This window comes from Chiloscyllium punctatum, chromosome 4 (assembly GCF_047496795.1).
Source record: "Chiloscyllium punctatum isolate Juve2018m chromosome 4, sChiPun1.3, whole genome shotgun sequence".
Classification (NCBI taxonomy): domain Eukaryota; kingdom Metazoa; phylum Chordata; class Chondrichthyes; order Orectolobiformes; family Hemiscylliidae; genus Chiloscyllium; species Chiloscyllium punctatum.
This window is the reverse complement of record NC_092742.1, coordinates 38,308,247-38,328,083: the sequence shown is the minus strand read 5'-3', so window position 1 is coordinate 38,328,083 and position 19,837 is coordinate 38,308,247. Positions and strand designations below refer to the sequence as shown.

Below are 19,837 nucleotides of genomic sequence, written 5' to 3'. Positions count from 1 at the left end.
CCCTTTATCTGCAAATGTCTGCCCCCAATCAGCTTTTGAAAGTTCTTGCCTATTACCATCAAAATTGGCCACCCTTCAATTAAGAACTTCAACTTTTAGATCTGGTCTATCCTTTTCAGGAGGTGAGTCAGGAGCCTTTGACCTGTGAGTTAACTAATCAACTGGTGACTGGAAATTCAGCAACACATTTCTAGATGAAAATGTTTCACTAAATGGATCTCAACATGTTTCTCCCCAGAGTAGAGGAGATCTTGTCATGAGTATCAAATACTAAATTGAACGCAATATGAGTAAATCCCTGTTTTCAACTGGAAGAAGTATTTGAGACTTGCATAATGAGAAGGGAGGAGGTAAAAAACAAGTATTACATCTCTCACAGCTACTAGGACACTGTATGAAAGGAAGAGATTGAGGGGTGATTGAGGTACAAATTAGAGTATTATAAAGAAAGTAGTCTATTTGGCCATTCAAAAATCAGGCAATGACCATCTCCAACCACTGCCTCTTGACATCCAATGCTGTTACTATCACTGAATCCCTCACTATTAACATCCTAAGCTTACCACTGACCAAAAACACAACTGGACTCAGCACATAAACACTGTGTCTACAAGAGCAGGTCAGAGCTCAAGGTTCATGTAGTTAATTAGATTCCTGTAATTAACTCCAATGGACTGTGTGTTTTGTAAACTCTCAGACAGTTTGCAAAACTGGCCACTGGCTGCACTGCTCACACTACAATGAAAGAGCAAGTTTACTCTCAATGGGGACACTTGTTCTGTCATATTGTAATGACGTTCCAAAAACGTTGATTTCAATGAGTCAATACTCGGGAGTTTGACTCTGCCCTGAGGTGTGATTTTATGGCAGTATCATCTTTATTCCTGGCAGATGTTGTTTTGCTACTTAGCAGTGATGTAGCAATGCACCTTACTTGTTTCTTCATTTTGATAATGAATGCAGCAATGTCTGTGGCATTTAGGTGAATGAAAGATGAACAGATGTTGAGGGGATTGGATAGGGTGGATACAAAGAGGATGTTCCCTCTTCTGGGAGACTAGAACTCAGAGACATAATTCAGGAATAAGAGATTTCCCTTTTAAGATCAAAATGCAGACTTTTTTCCTCCATTTTCTTTTCTGGTAATTTTATTTTATAAAATATTTGATCAAGGCTGAATTACATCCATATTAATGGACATAGGACTTAAGGTTGATGGGGTGTACACAGAAAAGTGGAATTGAGAACACAATCAGATCAGCCATGATATGATTAAGTGGGGGAGACTTGAAGAGCCAAATAGCCTGCTCCGCTGTTCCAATGTTATTGATCTGAGACGTTAAACAATCTCTAACCAGAGACATTGCTAGATGTGCTTACAACTTCCAGTATTCTCTGTTTTTATTTCATATTTTTAGTACCCGCAAATATGTTGTTCTTTATCAAATTCTCAGACGTCTGTACCGTTTTGATGCCTTTGTAAGACCCCTTCTTTCTTAAGTAAAAAAATGGAAAGCACCTTTATCGTAGTTCTTTCAGATCCGCAGGTGGTTTTTATTTTTAAAAAGGATCAGCGATGCTGATTATTAAGTTAAAAATCACACAACACCAGGTTATAGTGGAATCACACTAGCTTTCGGAGCGACGCTCCTTCATCAGGTGATTGTGGAGGGCTCGATCGTAACACAGAATTTATAGCAAAAATTTGCAGTGTGATGTAACTGAAATTATACATTGAAGAATTGATTGTCTGTTAAGCCTTTCATCTGTTAGAATACAGTGATAATTTCACTTCTTTCATGTGTAAATCACAAAACCCTTTTTTTAAAAGTTGCATTCTCAGGTTAGCTGTTAACAATGGTGATAGCTAGACAATATGTTGAAGGTGTTAGCAATATATGTGTGCATGTGGGTCTTTGTCTGTCTGGGGTGGGGTTTGTGAGTGTGAGAAAGTGTGTGTGTGTGTGTGTGTGTGTGTAGTGAGTGCAGAGTGTCTTAAGTCTGTGAGGGGGTGCATGTGTGGGAGTGTGTCTGTCTTTCAGGGTGTGTATGGGTGTCTGTGTGCGTGTCTGTGTGTACCAGTGTCCGTGTGTATGTGAGAGTGTGTGTGTATAGGAATATCTGTGTGTGTGTGTGTGTGTAGTGCAATGGTGATCACCTGTAATGTGACATGAACCCAAGGTCCCGGTTGAGGCCCTCCCTATAGGTACCGAACTTAGCTATCAGCCTCTGCTCGGCCACTTTCCTCTGCTGCCTGTCCCGAAGTCCGCCTTGGAGGATGGTCACCCGAAGGTCCGAGGTCGAATGTCCTGGATCACTGAAGTGTTCCCCAACTGGGAGGGAACCCTCCTGTCTGTTGATTGTTGTGCGGTGCCCATTCATCCGTTGTCGTAGCCTTTCCTCGGTTACCCAATGTACCATGCCTCCGGGCATCCTTGCCTGCAACGTATAAGATAGACAACGTTGGCTGAGTCACATGAGTACCTGCCATGTACAAGATGGGAGGTGTCCCCACGCGTAATGGTGGTATCTATGTCCACAATCTGACATGTCTTGCAGCGTCCACCGTGACAGGGTTGTATGGAGTTGTCCTGAGAGCCGGCAGTTTGCTACGAACAATGATCTGTTTGAGGTTTGGCGGTTGTTTAAAGGCAAGTAGTGGAGGTGTGGGGAAGGACTTGGTGAGGTGCTCATCCTCATTGATAATGTGTTGCAGGTCATGAAGAACATGGTGTAATTTTTCAGCCCCTGGGAAGTACTGAACAATGAAGGGTACCCAGACAGTTGCAGCCCGTGTCTGTGTCCTGAGGAGGTCATTACGGTTCCTTGCTGTGGCATGTCGGAACTGGCGGTCGATGAGTTGAGCATCGTACCCCATTCTTGTGAGGGCATCTTCACAAGAACGAGACAGACAGTCGAGAGTAGTCCATGGTGAGTTTGATGGTGGGATGAAACTTGTTGATGTCACTGTGTAGTTTTATCAGTGACTCCTCACCATGGGTCCAGAGGAAGAAAATGTCGTCAATGTACCTGGTGTACAATGTCGGTTGGAGATCCTGCATAGAGAAGAAATCTTGTTCGAACCTGTGCATAAAAATGTTGGCATATTGGGGTGCAAATTTGGTCCCCATGGCTGTTCCATGTGTCTGGATGAAGAACTAGTTGTCAAAGGTGAAGACATTGTGATCAAGGATAAAGCGGATGAGCTGTAGGATTGTGTTTGGAGATTGGCAGTTGTTGGTGTTGAGTACTGAGGCTGTTGCTGTGATGCCATCATGTTGGGGGTGCTGGTGTAGAGTGTGGAAATGTCTGTTGTGGACGAGGAATGTTCCCGGTTCGACTGATATGTGGGTGCTGAGTTTCTGTAAGAAATCCGTAGTGTCGCGACAGATCCCCTGTACAATAGGTTTCAAGATACCTTCCACATAGCTGGAGAGATTCTCACATAGGGTCCCATTTCCCGACACGATGGGACGTCCCGGTGTGTTGGCTTTGTGTACCTTTGGAAGGCAGTAGAAGTTGCCTACACGAAAAGTACGTGGGATGAGGGTGCTTAGGGGAAGGACTGGATCCAAAGTCCTGATCAATGTGTTTAATTCTCGGGTATGTTCTTTGGTCGGATCAGCTGGTAGTTGCCTCTAGTGATCCTGGTTGTTCGGTTGTCGGTACACTTCCTTGCAGTAATCTGTTCTATTCTGAATACTCTTGACTGTCTCATTCTTGGACACGTGCGTCTCCATCAAGGATGGATACCTCAGCACCACACTCTACCGCAAACCCACAGACAACCTCACAATGCTACACTTCTCCAGCTTCCACCCAAAACTTATTAAAACAGCCATTCCCTATGGACAAGCCCTACGCATACACTGGATCTGCTCAGATGAGGAGGAACGTGACGGACACCTGGAAGTACTCAAGGATGCCCTCACAAGAACGGGGTACGATGCTCAACTCATCATCCGCCAGTTCCGACATGCCACAGCAAGGAACCGTAATGACCTCCTCAGGAGACAGACACGTGCTGCAACTGACAGGGTACCCTTCGTTGTTCAGTACTTCCCAGGGGCTGAAAAATTACACCATGTTCTTCATGACCTGCAACACATTATCAATGAGGATGAGCACCTCACCAAGACCTTCCCCACACCTCCACTACTTGCCTTTAAACAACCGCCAAACCTCAAACAGATCATTGCTCGTAGCAAACTGCTGGCTCTCAGGACAGCTCCATACAACCCTGTCACGGTGGACGCTGCAAGACATGTCAGATTGTGGACATAGATACCACTATTACGCGTGGGAACACCTCCCATCTTGTACATTGCAGGTACTCATGTGACTCAGCCAACGTTGTCTATCTTATACGTTGCAGGCAAGGATGCCCGGAGGCATGGTACATTGGGGAAACCGAGCAAAGGCTACGACAACGGATGAATGGGCACCGCACAACAATCAACAGACAGGAGGGTTCCCTCCCAGTTGGGGAACACTTCAGTGGTCCAGGACATTCGACCTCGGACCTTCGGGTGACCATGCTCCAAGGTGGACTTCGGGACAGGCAGCAGAGGAAAGTGGCCGAGCAGAGGCTGATAGCTAGGTTCGGTACCCATAGGGAGGGCCTCAACCGGGACCTTGGGTTCATGTCACATTACAGGTGATCACCATTGCATTACACACACACACACACACAGATATTCCTATACACACACACTCTCACATACACACGGACACTGGTACACACAGACACCCATACACACCCTGAAAGACAGACACACTCCCACACATGCACCCCCTCACAGACTTAAGACACTTTGCACTCACTACACACACACACACACACACACACACACACACTTTCTCACACTCACAACCCCCACCCCATACAGACAGACACACAGACAGACAAAGACCCACATGCACACATATATTTTGTGTGGTGAATTTTTTTGCACTTGCAGAGTTACATAGCACTTTGCTCAAAAACCGCATACATTCATGTCGAACTCTGAGCTCAAAAACTGCATGAATTTATGTAAAACTCTGTTATCTCACTTTTTAGATTAGAATCAATCTAGACATCAGGTCATAGACAGAGAACACAGGGGGCTAACACCTTCAACATATTGATAAAAGCAATGACTGCAGATGCTGGAAACCAGATTCTGGATTAGTGGTGCTGGATGAGCACAGCAGTTCAGGCAGCATCCAAGGACCAGTGAAATCAACGTTTCGGGCAAAAGACCTTCAACATATTGTCTAGTTATCACCATTGTTAACAGCTAACCCGAGAATGCAACTTTAAAAAAAGGGTTTTGTGATTTACACATGAAAGAAGTGAAATTATCACTGTATTCTAACAGATGAAAGGCTTAACAGACAATCAATTCATCAATGTATAATTTCAGTTACATCACACTGCAAATGTTTGCTATAAATTCTGTGTTACGATCGAGCCCTCCACAACCACCTGATGAAGGAGCGTCGCTCTGAAAGCTAGCGTGCTTCCAATTAAACCTGTTGGACTATAACCTGGTGTTGTGTGATTATTAACTTTGTAGACCCCAGTCCAACACCGACATCCCCGAATCACGCTGATTATTGTGTGTTGTGGCTGGGAGTACGTTGGAAACGGATGCATCCCACCATGCATTGCGGAACGTTTTCCAAGATGGCGGTTGTGAATAAGGTCTATCGGCGGCCGCTGGGTGGCGGTGCAGTTTCGTGGGGAGTCTTGGGACGGTCATGGCAGCCGAGCCAGCGAGGCAGTGGACCGAGGAGCAGCTGAGGAGCGAGGATGTGGCAAAGAAAGAGATTATCCAGTTCCTGCAGCAGAGCGCTTCGGAGCCGGTGAGGGCAGGGTTTCTGCTGGTTGCCCCCACCTCCCCCCCCGGTCTTGGGGCAGTGTTTGTGCCGGGAGCAGCGCCACTTCGAGCCTGGAGAAGCCAGTCTTGCGGCTCGGGGAGTCTGGCATGTGGCAACTTGGCCTTCTTGCCTGATGCGTTTGCAAAACTGCAAAGCGGCGAGAATCAATGTTGATCACTTTTATTACAGTCACCCACTTCGTGCCTAACGCCACAAATGTTAGGTGTGGTGTGCTGTAAGTTAGCTGAATATTTCACTGCACAAATACAAATCTTTATTAATTTAAATACACAAACCTGACTTCATTGCAAATTGAAAAAAAAGTCTCAAATACAAAACAATATGCAGTTTTAAATGTGAAAAAGGCATATATTTTAGAAAGTTGACTTTTGATTATCAGAAGTATTGGAAGTTGGATTTCGGTGACAGTAGTACTTAACCTGTTTTTTTTCGAATTAGTTTCTTAGTGAACATAAGTTAATGGGAAACATTAAAAATGTTGCCAAGACTACAAAGAAGGAGCAGCTAGTAGTTGCCTACAACCAACTTTTTGAAACTAAAGTGAGTAATTATGCTTATGATTAGATGTAATTTTAGAATTTGTGAAAATGACATACTTTGTGTTCACATTACTGTAATTTGAACTATTTTTATTACTGGAGTACACCAGATTAATACTTCAAAATTTGTGTTTAAATTTATAATTGCAAATTTATGGTTTGCAAGCCACGATAGTGTTATGTTTTCATTCCTGTAGCATTTTTTGGTGACATGGCTTGTATATGATCACCACCATCACTGTTCACAACCTTCTTTTGGGTTGAATGAAATAGATTTCAAGCAGATTAAGCAACTGAAGACTGGACAACCATAAATCCGTGGGCAGGGCAGATGCAGAATGTATCCAAACACAATCTGTAACTTCATGGCCATATGCTTACAACCCCAGCTCCTAAATCACTATTACCATCAAGTTGGAAAATAAAATCTGGTTCACCAGGTTAATATTTAATTTTAGGTTTGCCTGGTGGTCCTCCTGGCATGCCCTTCTGCTCTCTTCATTGAACGCAACTAGAATTTATTTCCTTTTTCATATTTTTTAGTCACACACCTCCTCTATAATCTTATGCTTCTTTAAAAACATGTCGACCTGCTCTTTGAATCTATCTTGGTAATTAAAATGGTTTGGAATGGGAATTACTCTACTGTCCCACCCTTGAGAAACTCAATATTACCCACTGTATGAAGGGACCAAAAATGAATAGTCTATTCTATTTGAAGCTTAAACAAAGTTTTGTATAAAGAAGAAAAAGGTATGTTTTGCCTCAGTGAATTATCTTGGAAATGTATCTTGGTATGCTACTTAGGCTAGCCATTACTTTATAACAATTGATGATGAACTGTTAGAAATTGATCCATCAGAATTCCTTGATCGCCTTCCCTACCTACTTAATGCTTTTCCCTATAGGATGTGTTTATTCACTTTTCTTGTCAAATGCATAAAGCTGCATTTCTCCAAGTTAAACTTCATTTGCTAGTAACAGGCCCAATCTCCCAGCACATTTCAACTTCCTGTTGTGGAAGGCTTCATTTCTATTCCTCACTCTCCTGTAACTTTGCATAGTCTGAAAGTTTACACATCAATCCAACATCTACACCTAGACCATTAGTCAAAATAGTTGATAGAAAATAATATAATAGTAATTATGCAGGCATTGTATAATCATTGTGTCCTCATGAACATAAGTAGGATGAAATAAATTTTGTGTAATTGGAAGATGGAAAGAAATTGGTAGATTCCTATTGTATATTCTGATTGCTGTCAACGACGTCGAAAGGCTTCTGTTACGGTGAGAATTATGTAAAAAAATCTATGGAGCAGTTTTTATCAACTCTGATCCTCATAACCTTTTTTGCCACCAATCAAGTACTTTTGAAATGTAATTGCTGTTATAATAGAGAAATGAGACAGTCGACTTATGCACAACAGCATTCCATAAACAAGAGTAAGGTTTGTTTATTGTGTGTTTATTGATTGATCGTTGAGGGATAAGACATCAAGGGTACCTTCATTTCCTTTGTTGAATAAGATTGTGTATCTTTTACATTACCTTAATAGCATGTCTGGGGCTGTGGTTTGATGTTTTATTCCAAAAGGCAGAGCGTTGTAATAGAAACTTTACACACTGCAGGATCTAACAAATGGTAATGAAATTAATGACAGTTGAATGCATAGCTTTAATGGTTCAAAAAATTCCCATATGTTGTTGTCTGGTTCTTGTGTGCTGTCAGCATTATCATTCCTCTATGGGAGGCCAGTTTATCCATGGCAAATTGAGTATTTATATCAACTTCACTATGTTTACACAGACAAATAAAATTACAGGTTCTTAGTTTTAGTGGTTATTGTGCATTTTCTTTTGTTTTATAAACTGTGATTCTTTAACTTGCAGAGGTTTAAAGGTACTGAATGTGCAGATAAAGTGACTCAGCAGCTTAAAGATGTGAAGCTTGGGGCTACTCAGGAGAAAGCAAAGGTCAAGAAACCTGAAGTGACTGCAAGTGAGGTTAGTAGACTAAACTGGAAAATCCTTACTTTTTAGAGAGTCGGTATTCTTGGATTAAAAATATATAAGGTACATACTTTTGAATATGATACAATATTCATTGGTCCAAATTTTGTTGGGAGTGTGGTGGTTTTACAGTATGCTCTGTTAGATTTATTGGTTTCAAATATTTTTGTCCACAAAGTATGAGTTGATTAGAGTATGCAAAAAAAAGTATAGTGAACAATAAGAAATCTCCTTAACTTTAAAGAATTGAAAATTGGATGAGGAGTAAATACAACAGTAAATTCGAGTACATGAATTCAATGTCAAATCAGGTTATGAAACAAAAAAGAGACAGAAAGAAAGGTTTAAGAGAAAACAAAGTGACAATAGAAGATTATTTTTAAGACACCACATTTGTCAAATCTCCAGTAATTTATAACCTGAGAAAGTGGAACTCCATTTTTAAAAAATGTTCACACAGGTATGCAAACTTGATTGGCAGACGATTATAGCACTATTAAATGCATAGTTGCATTTTTAATTTCTAAGCTTAAATTCCATTAAAATAACAGGTTAAAGGCACAATGTTATTCTCTCGATGCTGATTATAGAATTGGACAAATTATCCAACAATTACGATAATCCACAATTCAAGAGAATTTTTTCCACGTTTCAAATTGCTGGCTGAATTGAACATTAATAGAACACTTTTTTGAAAAAATTCTGGGCCACTGTTCCCAAAAACTCTAGGCATTTGATAATGTTGGTTTATCTTGTTTCACTGTTGCCTGTTTGAAATATTATGATTTGTAAGTTAATTAAATGAATAAACTTCTGTTCTAACTACCATTTCAACATGTTTTATGATCATTTCTAGGAACCACCAAAATATACCAAATCCATTTTGCAGAAAGGAGATAAAACCAACTTTCCCAAGAAGGGTGACACTGTCCACTGCTGGTACACAGGATCGTTAGAAGATGGGACTGTTTTTGACACAAATATTGCTTCAAGTAAGAATCTGATACAGTAGCAGTGTTTTATAAATTAGAATAAATAATTTGGGCTCTGAGCAAGTTTGTGGTATGATGTTAGGCAAAAGTGAGGACTGCAGATGCTGGAAATCAGAGTCTAAATTAGAGTGGTGCCGGAAAAGCACAGCTGGTCAGACAGCATCCGAGGAGCGGGAAAATCAACATTTCGGGCAAAAGTCCTTCAGTCCTGATGTTTCGGGCAAATGCCCTACATCGATTTTCCTGCTCCTCAGATGCTGGCTGACCTGTGTTTTTCCAGCACCATTCTAATCTAGACTGTGGTATGATGTTGCCTATTCTCCCAAGCTTATCTATATCCTTCCATTTAAAATATAATCTTGTTTTTCTCTTTGTAATTCAGAGAATTTGTCACATTATTTAATTACAAATGCAGATAAACCAGACTGTGAACTCAACTTGAATCTTAGATCTTACTGTAGAACCTTTTAATCGGGTTTTGTGTAATGGAGAAAGGTTATAAGATGTTATGATGGTGAAAATATTGTAAACATGAAACCTCTTAAAGTAGTTTCAAGTGTAGTTCTATTATCTGTCCTTTTATTTTTACAAAACACAATGCTTTCAACTCCTTCCTCAACCTTTAAAGAAATGACAAACCTTTTACATTTTTTCTTAAAGAGCTGTCATAGTCATCAAGTCAGAGACCATACAGCACGAAAACAGACCCTTCGGTCCATGCCGACCAGATTATGAAACTTGAAAGGGTTCAGAAAAGATTTACAAGGATGTTGCCAAGGTTGGAGGACATGAGCTATAGGGAGAGGTTGAAGAGACTGGGGCTGTTTTCCCCTGGAGCGTCAGAGGCTGAGGGGTGACCTTATAGAGGTCTATAAAATCATAAGGGGTATGGATAGGGTAAATAGACAAAGTCTGTTCCCTGGGATGGGGGAGCCCAGAACTAGAGGGCATAGGTTTAGGTTGAGAGGGGAAAGATATAAAAGAGACCTAAGGGATAACCTTTTCACGCAGAGGGTGATGCGTGTATGGAATGAGCTGCCAGAGGAAGTCGTGGAGACTAATACGATTGCAACATTTAAAAGGCATCTGAATGGGTATATGAATAGGAAGGGTTTAGAGGGATATGGGCCGGGTGGTGGCAAGTGGGACTAGATTGGGTGAAAACAAGAAAATGTATGCAGTGACCGACATTGCACATTCTTATTTTTTGGGAGATATATTCATATAGGGTACTGTTTTTAAACATGTTAAATACCTTTTGCATTTTAGAATTTTAGACATATTTTAGAATGGTCTCTATAACTTCCCTGGATACATTTCCTGAATACATTGGAAACTTGAGAGCAGTGCATTTGATTTTCTTTTTTATTGTTGCATCAAGTATTTAGTCTTTCACTGATGGCACAAATTACACTAAGAATTTATGGCACCTTCTGTTAACTTGGTGAATTTAGTTTTAACCTTGGAGTTTGTTGTTTTGAATCGTGTTTGATACATTTAGTTGGATTTTGATTTCTAAGAGGGCAGCAACTTAAGGATCTTTAGAGGGAGCAGTTGGCAAAACATATGGGGCCTTTGGCTTCATAGAGACATTGAGTACAGAAGAGGGAAGTTGTGTTGAACCTTTTCTAAAGGTTTGGTTACTGGAGCTTTTATAGATTTTTTAAAAAAACATTCTATTCAGAGATGTTATCACACACCTCTGAAGCAGGTAGGGGCACTACTGTCATACTACAAGAGATCCTGAAGCTTTTATAAGATAGACCGGGGCAAAAAAAATCTCATTAGCAGATGATGCAAAGTCTAGAAAACACAGGTTGAAGATTTTGGGGAGAGAGAACATGAAGAGGAACATTTTTATGCAGCAAATGGTTATGATCTGGAGCTCATTGTTTCTGAATCTACCAACCTTGTGGTCAATCATTTCAGAAGAAAACTTGATGGGAGTAAACTTGCAGGGATGACATTGAGCAGGAGTTGGACGAAGTGGATTGCTGCTTAGAAAGGCAGAGGGCTGAATTAGTTCCTTCTGTAACAAATGTAATTCTACGACTAAAACACACTTTTTGTTTAATTTTGTTATTACCCCCAGGATATTACTGGTGATTTTTAATTTAAATAAACATGTTTTGAAAGCTTGCTTCTTCCACATTTCTGCTGAAAGTAGTGATTTGAGCTTAGGTGTAGTTCCAATACTGTTTATAAATAACTGGTCTTTTTGTCTTGATTAAGTTGGAAAGAAAGACCTTGCTTCATATGTTGCAGAGAATGCCTAATAAATTAAGAAAAGTAAATGATCTTTAAGATAATTCACTCTTAAATGATTAATGGAATTTCTTTCTATAGGTTCCAAAAAGAAGAAGGCAACAAAACCTCTGAGCTTCAAAGTAGGAATTGGAAAAGTTATTAGAGGGGTAAGAATGCAGTTTTTACAGCAATGTGTACATTGCATTTAAATTGGTATTTGCTTCTAGAGTTCTCAACTAGCACTGATAGACCTCCACAAAGTGACTATTCTTCATTTTTAATAAGGACATTTCAAATCTGTGGATCCTGTAATAATAGCCAAACACATATTTTACATCAAATGCAATGAGGAACTGGAACCTTTATTGTAATTTCCTAAGTGAAAAGACCAAGTGAATCAAGCTAACTGCATTTGAAATCCATCAACTCAGTAAAGATCCGTTCTATTATGAAACCCGAGTGATTTATTTTGGATAATAATGTTCACCAATTCAGGCCTTTGAAGAATTGGAAAGTTTGTTTTTAATGACTAATTTTTTTTTGTTGATTAACTTGAATTTATCATTCAATCCTTTTTTTATAGTGGGATGAAGCACTCTTGACTATGAGTAAAGGGGAAAAGGCCCGGTTACAGATTGAATCTGACTGGGGATATGGTAAGAAAGGGAAGCCAGAAGCCAAGTATCCTTTTATTATAGTTTGTTGAAAAGAGTTTTTCTGTAAAAGAAAATGTAGAGAGCTCAGCTAAACTTACCAAATTGTATTAGCAAAATTAATCAGCAGTGAAATTGAGAAAAATTGTTTTGTCCTAATAAAGATAACATTTGAAGACTATATAGGGAGAGTACATAGGTATGAATACATTATGGGAACTAAAAGATGAACAACTTTAATGGATTTCCAATACCAGCTTATCCATCAGAAGTGTTTGGTGTGCTTGCCTTTATTGGTTGGTGCATTGCATATAGGAGTTGGGAGGTTATGCAGCAGCTATATAAGACATTAGTTAGGCCACTGTCTGAATACTGAATGCAATTCTGGTCTCCCTGCTATCGGAAGGATGTTGCCAGGGTTGGAGAGTTTGAGCTATGGGGAGAGGCTGAATATACTGGGGTTATCTTTCCTGGAGTGTTGGAGGCTGAGGGGGTGACCTTTAGAAGAGGTTGAGCATGGGTAGGGTAAATGGACAAGGTCTTTTCCCTGGGTGTAAGAGTCCAAATTTACAGAGCATAGGGATTAAAGTGAGAGGAGAAAAACATTTAAAAGGGACCACTTTTTCCACATATGGAATGAGCTGCCAGAGGAAGTGTGCAGGCTGGTACAATGACACCATTTAAAAGGCATTTAGATGGGTATATGGGCCATATCTGGTTGGCATGGACAAGTTGGGTAGTTTGACTTTGAACTTGAGTACATAATGAAACTTTGTACTAAACCATTAAAGCTCATCAAAAGGATCTTTTGAATTTTCAGTAATGAAGCTTTCTTTAACTATAAAATCAGAATTCCACCAAATGCTAAACTAATATTTGAAGTTGAGCTTGTGGATATTGAGTAATTTGAATGCAACATCTTGAGCTATGCTTTAAAATACTGCCTTTGAATTGGCCAATGTTTTATTGGAAGTTTGTTCTTAATCTTGTTAAATAAAAATATGCAGCTTATGAACAAAATTGTGCACTTGTATAGAACTTTATTGAATTTTGAATGTTGAACATGATTACACACAAGGCAGAGTTTTTTTTTGCTGATTTCATTAAGTCTTGCATTTCAGAACTGGCTTTGCTTGTATTGAGAATTGTTCACATTACAAACAAAAATAAAATGTTTTGAAGCCACTGGAGGTTGCAAGTTCATAAAATATACTTCGAAATGTGAAACTGAATTACACTTTAGTATTGTATATGCTAAGGCCTACTAGTCTTTTGTACATCACTTGAGCTGGTTTCATAATTTGCTGGAAGTGTAGGCACTCAACAGGCTACCAATTTCTGCTTTAACGTCTAGTGACGGCCAAGCAATATGAATTATTTTCCACTTGAGTTAGCAATAGACGAGTTTGTGGATCAGGAAAAATGTGGGCAGAAACAAATTCTGCATGTGGCATGTAGATGATTTGTACTGAAACATTGCTGAATACATCAAATGGTCTAGTTTGGATCATGATTGAAGACAAGCTGGGATTGGGACAGTTCAGATTCTTTAAATGTGACACTATTAAAAGAAACTAGAAATATTGAAAGTTTATCTAAATTCCAAATCAAAAATATTTTTACTCCATCTGTGAAGCATGTTAATTACTCTTGTTATTGCTACTTATGACTTTGTACCATTTCAGTGAGGTTAACTCATTTAAACTTAGTTCGAAGATATAGTTACCAATAACACAAATTGCACTCAGCACAATTTTACACACACAATTTAGAATCCAGTAGATAGTGCAATTGGAATGTGAATCTAGACTTCATGTGGAGAATACAAAAGAAGAAAATCTTGAAAGTACATTAACAAGTGTTGTAATTGGGTGGAATACTTGTATACTTTAGTGAAGTATACAGTTTACTGTAGAACAGATTAAGAGAATTGTCAAAAGTTGCTGAAAAGTTTAAAAAAATTATTACAGGATTGGAATACAATACAAGCCAGTTGCTTCATTTGAAACAATTCCAATCAAGTGTGCCAGTCTGTAAGATAATGAGGCATAAATATCTATTCATTGAATCTTTTCAGCTTTTGCTGAAAAACATTTTAGGAGTTTGAATTTGGTCCCTTCCTCTTTCCAAAGCATGGTACAACATTTACAAAACGACGATTGTACTGCATGCGCCTCTTTGCACGGCCAGTCTTCTTTTTCCTCTTCTCTTGTTTTGCAACCTATGCAAAAGGATAAATCAGTAAAAATTTAAGATATTAGTGTAAAATGCAGGATTGAAGATATTGCCCCTTTTCAAATAAAAAGGATGCAGAGGTAAAGATGTAAAAGAACAGGAAATAAGATACAACCAAAGTCAAAAAGTAGCAAAAACATGATAGGGAAATTAGAGACTGATATTGAAGGAAACAGCTACAGAGTGGAAACATTGAGGATTCCTGGAAGATTATTACCATTCTGAAAGTCCCAGGGGACTTTTTTAAAAAAAAAAATTCACTAAAGGAAAAGAAACTACAGGTAACTAAAGTCCAGTTAGATTAACTTCTGTTATTGGGAAACAAATATTATAAAAACATATTAAAGCATTTAGAAATGCTTAAGATCAGGGTCAGCACAACTTCATGAAGTGGAAATCATGCCTGAGAAAATGTAAAATCTTAAAGAATTTAGTACAAGATGAATAGCATGGATCCAGGATTGGCTAAGTAATAGAAGACAGATGGTTGAGATAAGGGCACATTTTCAGACTGGCAACCTCTTTCTACTGATGTGGTGTGGGGATTAGTGCTGGGGAGGCAAGGTAATTCACAACACCTGATTGTTGCTAGCAAGGTTGGCAATGATGTTGAATATGATTTAGGCACACATTTGGATAGACAAAACTATAGCAAAACCTTCAAGATACTTTTGTCGCAGGTCAAGCTTACCTTGGGAGTCTGACCTTTCACTTTTCCAGCTCGAGCAAGGGATCCATGGACCTTGCCTTAAAAAAAAGATGTTAAGATGTTTCTAGTACATTTCAAGTCAGACATTTTCCTACAGAGCTTTGCCTATATATTCTAGTGATGATAAATCCCAAGTCAAAAGCTTGCGACAGCTCCTGGATTACCTGAAAGCTGGTGTACAAACTGGTTACTGGCAGTTACTGTAGGGAAGTTGGCAATTATGGACAATACCAATAACAGCTTGTTCACTTGAGAGTTGATTCACTGTCGAAGTATAAATTCCATGCTTGGAGCTCTTGTGGCAGTGGTTGGTGTCTCTCAACCAGGAGGCACATGTTTATATACTACCTGCTCCATGGGTGTCTAATATCTCTGACTAGGTTGATGAGAAACTAATACCATGCTTAATTCAGAAAGAAGCTGCACCGTTGGCAGTGGCAAAGCTGTGTTCTAAGCAAAAGAGTACCATCATCTTAGAGGTGGTCAGAAAAAAAAAAGTCTAATGACATTAATTGTACATTCCAAAGTCAAATTTCTAAACAAAATGAAGGTGGGCAATTGAAAGTGACATCAGTGAAGACAGAATAATGAGTTTGAGTTTAATTTTGGTCACAATAGTCTGGCTATATGGCAAATGATTCTTCAGTCTAATCAACTGAAGTGAATATTATCTCTATAAAATGCATTTCAAGGGAAATTCTTTACAATTACATGGAGAAAAAAAAGTTGGCTATGCTGTTAGACTATTGCTTGCAGCTTAACATCAAGTTGGACCAGTCAGGTTAACTGAATGACTGGTGCCAATAGATGTAAACACGCTACATTTTTAACATAGTAATTAGGGAAATTCAAGAACTATAATACATACCACCCAATAATCGAGCAATTACTTCAAGTGTGCAGTGCTCATTGATACCACATTGGCCTATGATGGCGTCATCATCTAAGGGTGTGCCACCCAAGAGGATCACTAGGTCAACAGCAGAGACTCCTTCCAAGGATTCAACATGGGCCTGAATTTAAAGAAATACGAATGCCATTCTTGAGGCAAGCAAAACAATTGTATAAGGATGAATATACACAAACAGCATTTTAAAATTCAGAGATACAGAGGAGAACATGATGTTTTGGACTACTATCCATGGAGTTAAATATGACTTCAAATTTGGAGTGAGCTATTAAAGTATTTGAAACCAATCACAAAATATCAGTTATATTATTGTATCAAGTCTGCACAATTCACCCTCTTTCTTACCAGCTCCAGCATACAGTGTTAATTTAATCCGACTAATAAACGTACGGGCTTTCTTACCATAAAGCCACTTCATATAAATAGGTGTAATAGGGAACCTTAAACCATCCGTTATCAGTACATTGCAGACTTTATTACTACATCTCTGGGTACAATATAGCTAATCGCACAACACCCAACTGCATAATTATAACTGAGGAACTACCAGCATTGACAACAGCAATTAAAAAAATAAAGACAGCAAGACAAAGCCAGAAGAGCACACTAACACGACCAAATGAACAGAAACAAATCACTCCTACATTTACTCTATCCAAATGTGAAGTCATCTCCAAGCAACAGAATTTGTAGAAATTACTTCAGTGGTGACATTGGTAGACACCCAATATATCCTTCAGGTATAAAATCTGCAGGAATGATGATTCCTGAAGAAGGGCTTGTGCCCAACAAGTTGACTCTCCTGCTCCTCGGATGCTACCTGACCTGCTGTGCTTTTCCAGTGCCAAACTTTGATCTCCAGCATCTGCAGTCCTCACTTCCTACTCAAACAAGTAGTTAATTGATTCCAGAAATGTTCTGTTGAATTTAATCTTTGGTAACATTTGCTCTTTTTAATCCTTCCAAATTTTAAGGTGATTGGAAGACGTTTTAGGGGAGAGGTCAGATATATTCAAGACATTTAAGCGATTCTTGGATAGGCACATGGAGGATAGTAAAGTGAAGTGTACGTAAGTTAGTTTGATCTTAAGAGTAGGATAAAAGGTCAGCACAACTTCAAGGGCCCATACTGTGCTATATTAAATCCTCTAACAGCTTTGGATGAAGCCCGAACATGACTTAAGTTGGAAGGCAATTAATTCCTAAAGCCACAAAGTGTATGGAAAGGCCCAAAGTGTATCAATAATGGATCCGACAAATGTTTAAACAAATGCTATTTTTGGGACAGAATCAGTGGCAATATTTTAGAATAGGACATGAACCAACTTTGTATCATTTAGCTTCCAGTGCTTCAACGTCAATTAAGCAAACCCTTTCTAAGATGCTGCCAAATGAGGATCATTAACGACAACTATCCATCTGCTCCACTTGTCCGACATTCACTACAATGTCACCTGGGTTGACACCAAACTTATTTCCGACAATTCTGTGTCTAAAATTTTCCAGCATTAGAATCTAGCTTCAACTGAACACTACCCAGATGCGACAGGACAGCATACTAACATTTTAAAAATGCAGTAATTGCATTGTCCAATGCATGAAGTATTAATTAACATCCAGTTTAATTGCTAGTCAAAGTCATAAGTAACTTTAATACAGTGCTTCCCATCACTAATCAGCTGTGTTGTCACCCATCGATATACAAGTTATAGAAATTGGTCACCTTGAAATGCACTTACACAAAATGTGCAGACCAAACTATATGCCTTCCACATTGCCTCAATTATTAGGTATGTCACAGTGAGAAAGTCCATAGCATTAAAAACTTGTCTTTAAACATTTAGACTAAAACAGAATGCTGAATTATAGAACACATTTACTGCACTAGAAAATAGACAGGTAGGAAGGCTCAGAAGGTGTGTGTGGGGGGGGGGGGGGGGGGGCGGGAAAGAGAGAGAGAGAAAAGAAGGGGAACTCAAGGAATACAGAAGACAGGGACATCTGGGCTCACCAAGAAAATTAAGAACATTTGCCTTAGCAGCAGTGAATGACCCGGAAATGAAACTCCATACTATTAAAAGCTTTGTAATTAATGGTCAGATCCTGTCAGTTATATTGGATTCTTATTACCTCTTGCAAGCGGGGCAGACAAAAAAAAACACCTTTCTGTTACAAGACCCTTGCTTGAGAGCTCAAAAGGACACTAGACAGATTATTTTAGTGCTAAGGCTGTTGGAGCCAGTAGAAAATTAACTCAGTGCTTACCTGCTGTGGATTGAATTTAATGGCATTTTGGGATTTTATGATAATATTGAGTAGCCACTACATATTATTAAATACAAACTCTGAAGGTACTATTGATGGAGCTTTAACTTACTTGCTGTTCTTGCAGCCCACTCTACAGACCTGACAGACTGCCCCACTCAATTCTAACTAATCAAATCTTATGTCTTATTTGAATTTGAATCACAACCCTGAAAAGAAAGCATGTTTAATTCAAAGACTAATGAGTCAGTTTAAATGCAGCCTTATGGTAACATCTCAGCCTCAGGTACAGAATGATTCAGTGTTTAAAGAGCAAGAGTCTGGTCCGAGCTTAGAAATTATTCTAAGCCTAACACTGAAGAGACTCTGGCATAATGTGTCAGGAAGCCACTTTATGATCAAAAGTTTGCCCTCCTTGCTAAGAAACCATTTTGTAAAACAATAGTATCAGACACGTGAGCTGTGCAAGTTTACCTTATGAACTCTCCAATTAGCTCAGACTGGTGCCTCTTTATGACAGGAGTTTATCTTGCTAGCAGGCACCTAACTCAGCTGGGTATGTTTTCCCCACCTGATGAATGGCTTAGGGGCTGTAGGAGGATTAGTCAAGCGTACACAGACCTGTCAATTAACTTTTCTTCCTTACGAATTATTGTCTTTCACTGTAATCTGTCTAATTAAGAACATGCAATGTCTTTTAAACTTTTGCATAAAGGAAGCCACTTTGTATCAGTACATCAGAGTAGCCTGCTGGGGCACTTGAAGAGTTGGTACCCTATTCTCCAAGGTTAATAGAACCTAGTTAGTTTAGCTTAGAGGCATCAGTGTTATGTTGTTACAGTGACGCTATTAGTGAATAAAGGGGATGACTAAAATTAAACTAATCTGTCGGCAAGAGGTTTTTATTCCAGAATTCTCTGGGACGAACTAGAGAGGCTTTACAGGTCTGAGTCCACAAGGGATTCCTCGGGCGGTCTCAAATCTCTAAACAGCCGGAGACAAATGCAATATGTTCAACCATAAGTGAATTGGGAGTTTTTACTGATAAACTGTGTATAGTTCATCATTGGGTACAGCAACATGGCAGAAAATATCCTTATAGACAGGAGCATAAGTGGAGACAATTTCTAAAAACTAATTCCAAAAACAACTTTATCAAAAGAATAGGATCAATATCAGAAAAAGACTCCAATGTCTGGTAATTGTTAAAAATACAAATCAGTAATTTGTAGAGATTGAGAGTTTAGCCTCAAAAAAGTTAGTACTCAATTTAGTAGACAGTCTACCTTGATTTGCCCAACAGTCTCTTCCCCAGTCACATCAAGAGTGTGGATCTTCTGAGCATGTAGAAACAGCTGCATGATACTTCTAGGAAGCAAAACAAAAAT

General features: G+C 39.1%; 2 protein-coding genes across 4 annotated transcripts in view; one reads left to right on the top strand and one right to left on the bottom strand.

Annotated features, from left to right (window-relative positions):
- Window positions 1–5,683: 5,683 nt before the first annotated feature.
- Window positions 5,684–13,515, top strand: fkbp3 (FKBP prolyl isomerase 3). Of its 2 annotated transcripts, none has more exons than XM_072568434.1 (7): window positions 5,684–5,850; window positions 6,325–6,426; window positions 8,319–8,432; window positions 9,295–9,430; window positions 11,777–11,844; window positions 12,261–12,358; window positions 13,181–13,515. In XM_072568434.1, exons 1-7 carry the CDS (start codon window positions 5,746–5,748, stop codon window positions 13,233–13,235), a joined length of 678 nt encoding a protein of 225 aa, XP_072424535.1. In that variant the 5' UTR covers window positions 5,684–5,745; the 3' UTR covers window positions 13,236–13,515. The 2 variants fall into 2 exon arrangements, with proteins under 2 accessions (XP_072424535.1, XP_072424536.1); XM_072568435.1 differs by lacking the exon at window positions 5,684–5,850 and adding an exon at window positions 5,945–6,100.
- The window catches only part of LOC140476206 (ubiquitin-like FUBI-ribosomal protein eS30 fusion protein), a 28,819-nt gene continuing 22,332 nt past the window's right edge, over window positions 13,351–19,837 (bottom strand). For both annotated transcript variants that reach the window (XM_072568438.1, XM_072568437.1), the window contains exons 2-5: window positions 19,736–19,817; window positions 16,143–16,287; window positions 15,257–15,312; window positions 13,351–14,551 (exon numbers count right to left, since the gene is read on the bottom strand). In XM_072568438.1, the coding sequence (XP_072424539.1) occupies window positions 14,426–14,551; window positions 15,257–15,312; window positions 16,143–16,287; window positions 19,736–19,810 (402 nt within the window). In that variant the 5' untranslated portion in view covers window positions 19,811–19,817 and the 3' untranslated portion in view covers window positions 13,351–14,425. The remainder of the gene's footprint in view (window positions 14,552–15,256; window positions 15,313–16,142; window positions 16,288–19,735; window positions 19,818–19,837) is intronic.